The 14,647-nt window shown below is 46.5% G+C and overlaps 1 protein-coding gene across 2 annotated transcripts in view; it reads right to left on the bottom strand.

Annotated features, from left to right (window-relative positions):
- NPHP4 (nephrocystin 4) overlaps positions 1–14,319 on the bottom strand; it is a 96,637-nt gene extending 82,318 nt beyond the window's left edge. Inside the window, exons 1-3 of one of the 2 annotated variants that reach the window (XM_083452052.1) lie at positions 14,092–14,319; positions 9,115–9,305; positions 3,595–3,747 (exon numbers count right to left, since the gene is read on the bottom strand). In XM_083452052.1, the coding sequence (XP_083308178.1) occupies positions 3,595–3,747; positions 9,115–9,252 (291 nt within the window). In that variant the 5' untranslated portion in view covers positions 9,253–9,305; positions 14,092–14,319. The remainder of the gene's footprint in view (positions 1–3,594; positions 3,748–9,114; positions 9,306–14,091) is intronic. The other variant, XM_083452053.1, reaches the window with a different exon arrangement.
- Between the last annotated feature and the right edge of the window lie 328 nt (positions 14,320–14,647).

Here is a 14,647-nt window from a genome sequence, read left to right as displayed (position 1 = left end):
AGGGGCAGAGAGCTGCGAGTGCGAGCGCGCCCCCCCCCCCCCCCAGATGTTGCGCCCGGTGCGGCCGGCCCCCCCCCTGCACCCCCCCCCACTACGCCACTGATCCTGCCTCCATCCATTCATCTCTGACTGATCATGAACTTAGAGAGGACTCAGTCCCTTGGGGAGTTGGGCAGCAAAAGCCAACCACCCCAATTTTTTTCTATATCAAATGTGATGAGCGTATTGAGCACCTGATTGGCCCACCGCATACATTCGCCACTGGAGGAGAGAGAGAAATGGTAAAATGCACCATAATCCTAAAGTCCCCAGGAATTGTGCTTTACAAATACTAAAACGCAGCAGTGCGTTTAAAGAAAGAAAGGCGATCCACTTAATGGGATCATTGGGGAGGGAGGGAAGGCGCAGGGCTACTCATAGCAAGGTCTAGTGGTGCCAAGTTTAAGACAACGCAGAATAAAGTTACTGGGGAGGGACACCCCATCACCCTCAGCCGCTCCTACCATCCCTGAATTGGTTGGATATGCTTGCTGACCTTGCGTCATTCCTGGAGCAAGGGCACCATCTGCTGCCTGAGCGCAAGCATGGCAAGTAGTGATAATTTTTATTATTATTATTTTAAAAAAATCTATTCCATCAGTTACTAGACTGGGGGTGAGGGTAGAGCAGGCAGACAGAATGGAGGCACAATACCAAGTCATGTTCATTTACAAAGCCCTGGGCAACTTATGTGCGGGGTAACTCAGGGAATTTGTCTAACCCTCTTTTAAAGCCATCAAAGTTTGTAGCCTCTTGCGGGGGAGAATTCCACCAAGTTAGACTCAAGAAAAATCCTAGTTCTGTTCAAACCCTTCATTCCGGAGAGGAGCGGGGAAAGAGTACAATTTTACAAATAACGTTACTAGAAATGGGGAAAGAAGAAAGGCAGGACATCCAGGAGAATATTGAGAGACCTATAAGTGATATGGGGGGTGGGAGAAAGACAGCATGGTGTAGTGGGTAGTGTTTTGGGAATAGGACGTAGGAGACCACGGTTCAGATTTCCAATCAGCCATGAAGCTCACTGGGTGACTTTGGGGCAGTCACAGGCTCTCATCCTAATCTACCTCACAGGTGGCTATTATTATTATTATTATTATTATTATTATTATTATTATTATTATTATTATTATTATTACTCTGCCCACCCATCTGACTGGGCTGTCCCAGCCACTCTGGCTGATTTCCAACATAATAAAAACACAGCAAATATCAAACATTAAAAAGTTCTTGATACAGGTAGGTTGTGGAGATTAAATGAGGAGGGAGAACCATGTACACCACCTTGAGCTCCTTGGAGAAAAAGGTGTGATAGAAATGCAATAAATACATAAACTACCAGGGATGAAGCATGTGTTCAAGGACTGGCAGGGTCCTAGGCTGTGATCTAGCCAAGTCTGGGTGTGCCCCACCCTCCACTTGAGCTGCTGAGAGGAATAGATCACACCACTCTGCCCCCTGTGATTGGCATGGCCATAGAATCACAGATGACTGAAGCCTCAGGATCATAGGATCCTAGCTTGCTGTATCTGTCATCATTCAGGCTTCAGCATCTAACCTCATGCAATTCCTAAGAGATCACCAGCCCTTTAAGCAAAAGCACATAAAGGGACATCCTAAATCAATGGGCTAGAGCAACTGCTCTATGAGGAACGGTTATAGCATCTGGGGGTTTTTCCAGTTGTTTCCAGAAACTGCAGATCAGGGTTCCTGTCATAATAGTAATAATAAATTTTATTTATATCTCGCCCTCCCCAGCCAAAGCCGGGCTCAGAGCGGATAAACAGCAATAAAAGTAACACAGCATTCTAAAATCAATATTCTTAAATCAATTCAAAATCAAATGGCAACCACTGGGCCAGAGTTCTACGAGGATCACCAAATGAGGGGGTCAGACTGTGCCTTGGCCAAAGGCCTGGTGGAACAGCTCTGAATTGCAGGCCCTGTGGAAAGATGTCAAGTCCCGCAGGGCCCTAATCTCTTGTGACAGAGCGTTCCGCCAGATTGGGGCTACAGCCGAAAAAGCCCTGGCTCTGGTTGAGGCCAGATCAACAATATGGATGATATTCCACAACATAAATCAACAATAGGGATGATATTCCACAGAACAAGAGCAGGCACACTAAAAGCCCTGCTCTGAGTTACTGCAGAATGGGCTTCTCAGACCTCTGGAACTTGCAAGAGAAGCTCTCCTGCAGACAAAAGATGCTGGACTAGGCAGGCCATTGGTCTGATCCAGAATGGCTCTTTTTACATTCTTACGGGATTGCACATGACCTCCTGCTGACTTCAGGGTGAGGTTCCTGGCAACCACAAACTGCTGGTTGGCTAGCAAGGCTAGCCAATGTTTTGCTGACCTCTACCTATATTCTCTGATAACACCCGGGTTCCAGGTCTGATACGAATCCCCACTTGCCTTCATGTTATTTGGTTGCTGGGCATGCAACTAGGTCTGAGATGAGGCTGGGGACTGGAGTAGGGGCTGCGGCCTTCATCAAGACACTAGCAGCTTCCTAAAGCAGTAGATGTGGGGAAAATTCACTTATGCAATCCCTAGTGGGAAAGGGGTTCGCCTTCCTCTCCATCTGAGCATTCCGACAATACCTCCAACACATGCACTGGCAGAGCAGTTCAGGAGAAGAAAGCATACAAAAAGACTGCAAGAGGTCGCAAAAGAGACCGGCATACAATTTTTAACGCCTCAAGCAACCAGGTGCCGGGATCTTTCCAGCCCCAACATCATACGATTCCAACGTGGTGGTGGAGGAGACTAAGAGGGCAGAGAATCTCTGGTCCCAGTTTCAGAAACCAAGAAGCCGAGAGGTATGTATTATGTTTATTAAGCTATTAATAAAAGTGTAAGGGAAGAACTTTTTTTCCACTGTGACATCAATACCACCCACCAGATTACAATTACAGTTAAGGGGAGATATTGCAATGGCAGGTGCCTGCATGATTTACAGCCGGAGACCCATTCCTAACCTCGCGTCCCAGACACGTACCTATCTTTCTAGTTCATTATGATTATTAATAATTGATACTGGCAAAGTATTGTTTGCAACCTGTAACATAGTCCTTGCTGAAATCCTGGGGCACGTTGGCGATCTAAACTTCCACAGGTCCCTGAGGCATCAACAGGAACCACCATCACATGGATAAAAGCAGCAGGACCCATATATGAACAGACTGAACCCATCTTTGGGGCTGAGGTGCCAACTTTTTTGAAAGAGCAAAGCCGTGAGCCCTCACCAGGCCATCAGGACTCTCTTCAACCCTGTCCTGTTACCTTGTCAGAAAGTACAAAGGAGGTAGATTTTCCTGCCCTGCCTTCCCTGATCCCAGCTTCCCACCCATCCTGTCGAAGGCCCTTAAAAACAGCTCAAATTAGCATCACGTCTATTATGGTATAAGCATGAACTCCCCACCCTACTGCAGAAATAATGAGTCGCCTACAGGCTTTTGAACCACCCTGTGGATTTGGGCCAATTCTACTTCACCACCCTGTGCCCCACAACACCCCAATTTCAGCCATCACTCAAAGCATCTCTTCCTTACCTCGTGGAAGACCACAGCAGGGGGATGTCCCAGCCCAGCTTTAAGGGGCCTCGTGGCACTCCTCCAGGTCTTCCCGAAGAAATGGTGGTAGGTGACATCAAAGAAGGAAAGGCGCAGCTGGAATTCCACGTCCGACATTTCGTCCAATGCTCTCTGCCAGTGGTAGACCAAAGCAAACCATGAGAATGTAAGAAGAACCAAATGGATCGGGACGGTGGCCCATACAGACCAATATCCTGTTATCACTGTATCCAACCAGATGCCAATTATGGAATGCCTGCAAGCAGGACCTGAGCACCAGAGCACACTCCTTTCCTGTGGTTTCCAGGGAAACAGGAAGCTGAGCTGGATAAGTCTTTGGTCTAGTTGAGAAGGATTCTTATTAAGTTCTTAAAGATGGAGAGTGCAGCCCTAGGAAATTCCATTGCCTCTCTCAAGGCATGGGTCCAGAGGAGGTGGCCCTTCCAGCAACATGCAGAATGCAGGGTTCATCTACAAGTCCTCAGATTACAAATGGAATTTGCAGCAAACTGTTAAAAACTTAAGTGGAGCCTCCTGGATCAGGCCAATGGCCCATTGAACAATGCATCCTGTTCTTACAGTGCTGCCTCTGACCATGGAGGCAGAACACAGTTGTCAAGGCCAGTAGCAGTGAGCTGACTAGCATGGTCTGTCCATCAGAACAGAGGAGGGCCTATCCTAAGGAGAACGGGAACTATTTGCACCTATTTTAACAAATCTCCTTGCTCTAGTTCAGGGTTTCCCAAACTTGGGTCTCCAGCTGTTTTTGGACTACAATTCCCGTCATCCCAAACTAGCATGACTAGCGGTCAGGGATGATGGGAATTGTGGTCCAAAAACAGCTGGAGACCCAAGTTTGGGAAACACTGCAACATTACTTCTTCCCCAACCTGCTGTCCTCCCACCAGCCCCATTTATTACAGTCAATGATCAGGGATGATGGGAGTTGTGATCCAAAATATTTGGAGTGCCCCAGGCCAGAAAAGGCTGCCATAAACTAACTGGTATATGAGATGTGCCTACTCAGAAGGGTAGGATGAACTGAATTTGGTAGAACTTACTCCAAGGTAAAGGACGCGGGTGGTGCTGTGGGTTAAACCACAGAGCCTAGGGCTTGCAAATCAGAAGGTCAGTGGTTCGAATCCCCGCAATGGGGTGAGCTCCCATTGCTCGGCCCCAGCTCCTGCCAACCTAGGAATTCGAAAGCACGTCAAAGTGCAAGTAGATAAATAGGTCCCGCTCCGGCAGGAAGGTAAGCTTCTGGTTCGACAGAAGCGGCTTAGTCATGCTGGCCATATGACCCGGAAGCTGTACGCCAGCTCCCTCAGCCAATAAAGCGAGATGAGTGCCGCAACCCCAGAGTGGTCCGCAACTGGACCTTTACCTTTACTCCAAGGTAATGTCCTGGTTCCTGGTGTATAAAGAAATCAATCTCAGGTTAACTTTTCTGCCAAAATTTTTAATGCTCAGATCAGTGTAGTGCATAAGCAAAGCAAGGATCAATGGCCCAAGGGGTGTTATGCACAGCATTGATCCAACAAACGGCATACCCCCTTACGTCCTGATATAAAGACTGTAGAAGGCACCACTTCAGTGTGGCAAGCAGGTTATTTCTTTGGACTGGGCAAGCAAATGGGAACATCTTCTGATGGGCTGAGCCTAAGCTGTCTGTGCCAGTGATGGACTCTTCACAACCTGTGTAACGTAGAAGGTGTCACCACTGGCTCAGGACCAGACGGGTGGTGGCTGTCTCCTAAAAGGCTGGACAAGGGGCAAGCTCCAGGGGTGCTGGAGGCGGAGGAAAGGCTGGCACAGAAGTTGGTGGAGAAGTGGGCAGAGGGCATCTGGGTGACATGGAAGGAGTTCGGGTGGAGCACTGGGGTGACACAGCTTTGGGACCCTCCCCTGGGTCCAAGTCCTCATCTGTAGCTTCCCCTCTGGGTTGTCATAACCTGCCAGGCTGCTCCCCATGGTTGTCAGTAGGTAAACCCTCCAATTCTTACCCATCCTGGTCTCACCAGGTAAACGAATATAGGTAAACGAATATAGGATAGCGGCTTAACGAATGTTTATACTTATCCACTTTAAAGAGAACTGGGTGTATGAATTTTATATAAAAATGCTAACCCACGTTTGCAATATCCCCATGGGGAGCTAAAAGTTTATAGCAAAACTGGCAAAGTACACAGAAGAACATAAATTACAAGGGGCACAGGGTTCCATATAGTATGAGACAGCACAGAAGACAGCCATGGGTGTGGGAAATCACATGCAAAGGTGGGAGCTGAATGTGGCCGAATAGGAACTAGGTTAGGATTAAATATTTTTTTAAAAAAAATATCTTACAGTAATATGAGAGGGCAGGATAGAGAGGGAACAGCTGGCCAGTATCAGAACCAGAGGGAAAGTAATTAAAGTTAACTGCATCTGATTTTTAAACAAGGCGACGTTCTCACTCTCTGTCAAATAGAAAGCAATTGGCCCCTGGAAGTCTTAGCCACTAGCACATTACACAGCAGCTGCTTAAAGCAGGCTCACGTCCTGAAAACTTGACACAGAGATTTGCATAGTTAAAGCAGCGCTCTTGGGTGATAGTAAGGTCAAGAGCCCACACAGCAGCTCTCTGTGTGAACATGGCACTCAGCGCCGCTTAAATTATTCACGGATTGCTTTTCTCATACAAATTTAAATGGGCATCTAATAATACACTTTTTATTTTCATTTAAAAAATAACATTACAGTCAATGGGTTATACGCAAAGCAGTCTGTGTGTAAGCCTGGGCTTCCACTTATGCAATGGGGCTTCACTTTCCTCCCCTCCTCTCTAAAGCACCCTCACGCATCCTCAAAGTCTGCTTCGGGGGGGGGGCAGGGGGCTGTGGAGCAGACCATAGTCCTTAGGCCAAAAAAAAAAAAGATTAGCCACCCCATCCATCTTTAATATTTATAAGGTTGGCCATGGAAGACATGTGCTATTGGTGAAGAAATCCAATTAAGCTGGAGCAAAGACTTATTTATAAATCATGTTTCTAGTCCTCACAGTTAAGAGAAGGTGCAGCAAGTCACCTATTTGTTCCAGGAGGGCAGAGGTTCCCAATTAGCTAAGTACAGCAGACACCCGGTTTTTCAAAAGCAAAGTCACAGACTCCCTACTTTAGAAAATTTTAATATCTTTATGGTAGATTTTGTTATGTGAATGATGCCACAGACTCTCCTAGGTGGGTTACGTGGACCCTCTGGGGTCTGTGGACCACCAGTTGGAAACCACTGCTTTAGAGCATAAGAGAAGTGCCACCATTTGCATAACATAATGTTGTTTATTACTGTACCTTGTATTTTACATCGTAGGTGCTATTAAATGGAAGTAACTTGCCGCCGATAGTTTAGTTTTATACATGCTGCCCTGGGGAAAGCAGAACCCTCAGACAGCCAGGGAAGCAGGAAGTTTAATGTGGCAACTTTTTTTTTTACTAAAAAGGCACAAAGTGATGCACAAGTGTGGGTGACCTGAATTTAGGTTTGGAAAAACAAGAAACTGTCAGAAACCAAAACTGACAGATTTTGTCATTCCCTGATCTCCACCACTGTGAAATGAGCCGGGATGGCAAGAGGCAGCCACTGCAGAAACTGGAGCCCTGAAGCCATGCACTTCCAACAACCCACTCCAGTCGGAAGACCAGAAGCGGTGTTTTGAGACAGAAACCCTATAAAATGTGCATTAAACAAATGTGGCATCTCTTTTGCTTATTGTTTCTTTATCTTACAAAATAATCAGTGAGCAATTTTCCATCCCACCTTGATTTAAAAGGGACAGGACCATGGCAGAGGAGGGTGTGAGCACAGGGACTCCCTTTAGGGCCTGGGTCAGCCCACGTACATTCAGCGTTGACCCCCGATCCAAAAGAAGGTATTTTAACTCCCAGCTGCCCCTCGTCGCCAATACGATCAGCAAGGCCAGGATTAGAGCAGAGAGACTTTACCAAGTGTGCTATTAAAGATTTAGTCGCTCTGCATTATTTAGCAGGACAGGGCTTTAAACCCCTGAACACTTCAGCCTAGAGAGTGGCAGGTTCACCTTCTCAGGTCTCTGCCTGCAGGTTGGATAAGGTAGATGGGAGTTGAATCAACCACTTTATACTTTCACAAGGTGGTACGGAAGGGGCTGAGCTTGCCCACTTACCACCCCACACCCCCTTATACATGAAAGAGGCTTGCTTTAGCAGGTGAATCCTACTTATTTTAAGTGAGATGCACCAGCAGCATCGCATATTCTGGAGACAGACTGACAGGGTAATGAAGGGGAAATGAGAAAGACAAGGCAAGCTGGCCAGATCACATTCTGCCATTATAATGAGAAATCAGTGATGGGGTGGGAAAGTAGGTTCTATGGTATGAAGATTAAAAATGTAGGTAGGTTTGAGAATGTCCCATGCCAAATTAGATAGATAGATAGAGACTGCACCTGCAGCAGCAAAACCAGACGCCTTCATCTGCTCCACCTGCAATAAAACATGTTCCTCCCGTATTGGTCTCTACAGCCACAGCAGGCGCTGTAACTCTCCAATGGTTTGACTTTACCCCTGAAGGCACACTCTTCCATTGTCTCCTGAGACAGACAGATGCCATTGTTCTTGTTGTTGCTCCTGCTGCTGCTAAAAATTCCCAGGCAGGGCTGAGAACTCCCCACTAGTGCATACATATGTATACAGCCACATGCACACAAATGATTACACCAAATAGCAGCACCAGTTAAAAATATAAACTGCAGCGGAAGGATGTTTGGCTATCTGAGCACATTATTTCTTTCTCTGCCAGAATACATGCTTGAGATAGTTCCGATGCCAGACCCCACCCAGACCCCAAGGTTCCCAAGTTCAAGTCCCTGATGTCATCGTCTACACTGCAAACTCCTTTTTTAAAAAGACCTTTTTTCCCCACCAACAACTTGATGTTGGTGATGGTTACCACTTATAGACACTGATGCTAGTGGGGAATTATCTTTGTGACAGTGGAAGTATCATAGATTCACTTCGGTGGGGTGGTGTCCTCCATGAGCATTTCATCTAAATGTTATTGTATTGGCATCTTATTGACATCAGCCCCTTGTCATGGTCAGATCACTCCCTGTTGAGATTTAGGTTTTCAGCACCTTCCTCTCTGCAGAGATGGGGGATCTATTAGGATGGTCTGCCCTCAGAGGCTGATGGATCTAATGGGTTTCCAGACAGCTCTGGCGGGCTTTCTGGCATGTCTATCAAAGCCCTGGGGTTATGGGTTTGTTTTTGTTTTATTATGTATTTTGTATTCTCATATTGTATTTTTCTGTTGTGAACAACCCTAGGAATTTCGGATGACAGGCAGTTTACAATTTAATAAATAATAATTATAATCTTAATAATAATCTCAGCTGTGAGGCGATGCCCCAAATGTCCCTGCACAGACATACTTTTTCTTTAAAAAACAACAACCTTCATGGTCTTCATGGGAGGGGTATCTTACCAGCTTCAATGCATCTCCCTCCACAGACTTCAGGATGAACTGAAACGCCGTTGATTCCCTGGGTGGAGAGTGCCGTCTCCTCTGGTTGTGTGGAGGGACCGTCAAGTTTTGTACAAAGATCCTTTGCCACTCCCCCATCCTGCTGCCTGAAATGCTGGCACCGTTTTCACCTCAGCCACAGAGACTTCTGCCTTTCAAAGGGAAACAAAAAGGGAATCTGACTCAAGAAACGTTTTGGGTCCACCCTCCCATTACACATGTGTCTTCCTGTGCTATGAAGGTGCATTTGGCAAGGTCCAATAACCCCTTCAAAGCTTTTGCTAGTTCCAGTTTACAAACTCTTGCCTGAAGGTAATACTTACCTCACCGCTGTTCCCTGCCTCTTGACATCTCCGCTTGAAGCAGCTGCCTCACTATCTACTGACAGAGATGGCTGTGCATAGGAGCCCACGCTCCACACTTCCTGCCTATGCATTTTCTTCCAGTTTCCAGAAGAAGTAATTGCAACATGGCAGAATGTAAGAAAAGCCTGCCGGATCATGCCAATGGTCCATCTAGTCCAGCATCCTGTTTCTCACATGCTGGCTGGGGCTGGTGGCAGCTGTAGTCCAAAATGTCTGGACAGTATCAGGTTGACAAAGGCTGCTCCATCACTTCAGACTACAGGGGTGTTTGCGTGTGGAGTAGGGACTTGTGCTCCCCTAGCACTTCAGGAATATAGGCCAAATCTTTCTTCCTACTGTAGCAGTTTACTAAATGTACAGGGGTTGGAGTTAACCCCCCCCCCCCTTATCTAAAACAAATGTCTAATTCTATTTTACATACATACAAATAAAGTGGCTCAGAAGCATTGGGTTCCACAAATCTATGCAAATGTCTGGATTTCGAACAGCCAAAGATTATTTTTTATCCTTTGGGTGTTTGGGGGTGGGATGTTGTTTTCCTTTAGACCATGGAACACTTTCTTATTGTAGACCACACACTCTTTTCCTCTCGGTATGTTTTATTACTGACTAGGTAAATCGCAGAGCTGAATCCTATACTTTTTTATTTGCAGTTGTGACAACCTATACTACTTCTTCTGTTTGTTTGTTTTTCCTGAAGCGTGTCTGTTGCTATTAAAACTTGGTAAGAAATATATGAAAAACAAACGTGCAGCAGCATCCAGGAATGTGATTTCCAACTCCATCACTGTCATTTGTAAACAGAATTTTATATGTATCATAACTGTTTGTGCATTTTCTTTTTACATTGACAACCCTGGGAATTTTGTATTGTAAAGGGCAGTAAAAAAAGGAGGGGGAAGGGGGTAATCTAAAATAAATATTGCCACCTGATTTTACACAATGTATAGGAAGATTTTACCAGGAAGGAGGTGGGTGCATGTGTAAACAGAGCAGTAACGGTGAAAAACACAGGCTTGCTGGGCAAATGCAGGGCTAGGGCATCCAGAAATCCTCTCGCTTTCCAGCTGAGGAGTCTAAGGATGACTCACTGCCAAATTAGCCCTGCCTGGAGACGAAGCCAGATAAGTCATTCAAGGGCAGGCAGCTGACCTGCCACCGGGAAAACCAGCACTGTGAACATTCATAGATGACATGCTGGGGTTTCTAGAGCTCGTCTGTACAAATGAAATATGCCTGCAGCTCCAGCTCAGGTGGAAGGGGGCACCTTCATATCCTCTTCTTGCTGGCCTTTCTATAGCTTTCTTTTCCCTCTTCTGCCTTCCTCATTGTCAGAGATTTCCCTCTTCCAAGCACCCCTCCTGCCCTAGTTTGGGAATAGGGAGGTACACAAACACACACACCTTGCCAAAGTCCCAAGATGTGGGGTCAGTCTTCTGACTGCATAGATAAAATCAACATGAGTCTTATGTATGCAGGCATTGTAAGCCGAAGCCAGGCTGTATGTATGCAATGCAGGCCTTGGCCCCGTCACTTCAATGAGGACAGGAACCATCCGTACCTAAATAACTTCCTTGGGATGGGAGGTGGGTGGGCAGTGCAGGTCTGCCTCGGATCAAGGTTGAAGTCCTACCAATGGGGGGGGGGGCATTTTTGACGGGCAGAGGAATCAGCGAAGAAACAGGACAGGTAAATGTGAGAGTAAGACCCACTACAAGGAATGTCAAGAACACGACCTCCCAGCATCCTGTTCTCATAGCGGCCGACCAGATGTCTCAAAGCAAGCAAGATCCAAGCACAAGAGCACTCTCCCTCTTGGAACCTTGATACGTGAAGGAGCACCCTTCCGCAATACTTTCTGCCCCAAGCCCTGCAGTCAACTGAGAGGCCCTGGCCATAATACTTATGACCTGCACCATGCGCAAGACAGCAATGTGAGACAAGGCATTTTTGGTGGTGGCACCCACTTTACAGCTCCCTCCCGAGAGATTGTCCTCTGCATTAGCTTTCTTCAAGACCAAATCAATTTTGTATTCATCTAGGCCTTTGTTTTTTAAGCCAATGTTCCTTCTGAAGTTGGAGCAGACTATTTAGGCGCTCTCCAGACTGCTATTTTATTACAGGTGTATTCTACAACATATTCTTGACCCAACAATAAAGAATTAGGGGTGGATGTAATCTACTTTGGTTTGTTCTGCAATGATTCCCCAATGCCACATTATTGCTATGCAGAGGGACTATTGCAAACCAAAAGCGGGACAAAAATAAACCAGAGCATTTGTGGTATTGAGCATGCACAGATTGAAAATGAAGCAGTGTGACTGCCCCAAAACGCTTATAGGGACAAAGGGAACTGAAAGCAGGAATGTGTATGACTGCCCAAATAGCATCATGAACATAAATCATAATGAATGTGCAGTAAAAAGAAAATCTGGAGGGGCTCTTAGTGTTGTTGATTTGTGTTTTTCATTTTAGGCTGCTTTTCTTGTATATATTTTTATATTACATTGTATATTCTGTGCTGTCAGCCACCTTGTGCTTGGAGGAAGGGTTGGAGGAAACTGTGCAATAAATTAAATGGCAAGCAAGCTTTTTGAGTTCTACAGAACTGCAAATCATCATGACACTATGGGCAAGTCGTCACATAGGGAAAATAATAATACACTAGCTGAAGGGAATCCCACTCTTGCTCTTCACTGCCTGAGAAAAAAGCAGGAACATTTTAATAATAATAATACTGTTGCAGTCTTAACGGCATCTGAAGGGTATTGAGTTCCACATCCTTAATGTATGCCACAGTCTGAACATAACAGTAAACTATGGTTTGACTTAACCAGGAAGGGAGGGAGGGAAGTGGAGAATGTAAAATCTCAGGCAGTCACTGTGGTTAAATATATAAAATTAGGTGGTATGTCTTCACTGTACCAATCAGTGTGCAAATATTACCTTTTAAAGTTAAGTACAGTGGTACCTCTGGATGCGAACGGGATCCGTTCTGGAGCCCAATTCGCATCCAGAAGCTAATGCAACCCGCGTCCGTGTGTTTGCGCGTGCAGCGATTCACCGCTTCTGCGCATGATGTCATTTTGACCGTCTGCGCATGCCTGAGCGGCGAAACCCAGAAGTAACGCAGCGCGCAACCCGAAAATACTTATCCTGAAGCTACTTCAACCCGAGGTATGACTGTAGTAACCTAGCCAAGCTCCCATTTCCTCCCACACATCCTTATTATTATGTTCAACAGATCTGAACTGAAGAGGTACCATTCAAAAATCAATAAAACCAAGTTTTTGTAACACTAATATTTATTTTTAAAAAAACTTTCCTTTGTGCTCTTGTGGCAAACAGCACTTGTGGGAAATAGTATAATAAAACCAACACAAGGTTTGGCACAAAAAGACTCCTCCACAACTAATCGGTACAGCTTTATTACATTTATACACGGCCAAAAATGAAAAACAGAGCACTCCCTTCACATTATGAAACTTTTTGGTTAGCATAAACTATATATAAATTGCCTTCTCTATAAATGGTTACCTGGGTTAGGAACTTGTCTTATTTTGATGTACTGCCTTAACTTCATCTTACTGGCCAGGGTGGGCTATTTTCTTTTAAGTTTGTACGATGGTATAGGGCAGGGGTTTTCAACCAGTGTCCCATGGCACCCCAGGTGCCTTGAAGGGTGGTCAAGGGTGCCGTGGGCAACACCAGCCTCCGTTCCTCTTTCCTCCCTCCTCGGATACCCTTTTGCATCTCTGCCTCCCAAAGGCTTGCGCAGCTGTTTGTTGCAGAAGCCTTGGCTACAAGCTCCCAGTGCCAATGGTGCCTCTCAGGCTTGCCAGAGGGTGCCAGCTGCCAGGAACCGAGGCTGCCTCGGAGTATGCAAGCAAGTGGGTGACTGAGGGAGCCCAGGCGGCCGGCCCGCCAGCCCTTGCTTTTGGGAACGGGTAGGCAAGTGGGAGGCCGGGCAGGCAGGCAGCATGTTGGCCTTTCTTGCGCATGCTGTGGGCAACGCCTGCCTGGGAGGTGAGTGCCCGGCGCAGAAGGGGAGCCTTTCCGTCATGCAGGCCGAGCCAAGGGGTCATGGAGCCATGGACTCAAAATTTAAGGTTGCAAACCACTGTTATAGTATATGGCAATAATATAATAATAATAATAATAATAATATGGAAATTATCAATTTATTTTAGCAGTTTGTCTGGGAAGCTTCTTGAGGGCACTGGTGTGTGATTAAAAAACAAACCACCTTATATATTTACAGCATTTAATATGTCAAGAGAGGCCAAGTTGCAGGGAGAGGAGCCAATGGAACCTTCTAGAACCTAGCGAAAGAATAAGGGAGGGGCAGAGGCAGTTGGCGCCACAGTTCGCGAGTTGGGGGGGGGTGTGAAGGGAATCTGCTAGCCAATCAGCGGGCTCCTCTGTTTTTCCCCAATGGGAAAGGGGCAAATCAAAGTGCACCCCTAAAGCTATACGAGGAAGGGGAAGCCGGTCAGCCAATCAGCGTGCTGCTTTTCATCGCCTTTCTCAATGGGACGGGGTACTCGCCCCACTTTCTCCCACCTCCCGTTACCTGCCGCTTTCATGCTCTCCTTCTTTGGGCGCGCAGCCGCCGCCATCTTGTCCGGGCCGAACCACTCGCCTATTGGTTGGAGGGGGGACAGGGCACCCATTCGTCACCAGGGGCCAAACGTTGCCTTTCGCCACTGCCCTTCGCCCAGTATCGTTCCATCTCCTTCTAGGGTTTATTCTCCTCTGCCTGTCGCCCCGCCCGCCCTCTCTTTGTCTCCTTGCGTTCCTCTTCTGCCACCTACCCTCCCCACCGAACTTTGCTAAATGGCATGGGCCGAGCCGGCGTGGCGGCCGTTGTAGTAGCATAGGCGTTGCCGCGGCAACTGAGAAAAGGGGCGAGGCCTTAAGCGGGCTGGAAACCGCACGCGCGAGGGAAAAAGAAAATTCAAATTTTAGCTGCACTGTATAGCTTAAGAGAATGGAAGCACAAATTATTCTTATCCTGTCTTTGCTCCCTGTGCAATTTAGCAACAATTACTTTGCTATAATTAAACAGCCCGAGAAGCAGCCAATTTTACAATTGGAAGCTTTATTCCTTTCTTCACCTCCCTCCAGCT

The sequence above is a fragment of the Podarcis tiliguerta genome (assembly GCF_965153285.1).
Source record: "Podarcis tiliguerta genome assembly, chromosome: 8".
In the NCBI taxonomy this organism is placed as follows: domain Eukaryota; kingdom Metazoa; phylum Chordata; class Lepidosauria; order Squamata; family Lacertidae; genus Podarcis; species Podarcis tiliguerta.
Note: the sequence above shows the minus strand (reverse complement) of the source record. Positions and strands in the feature narration are given on the sequence as shown.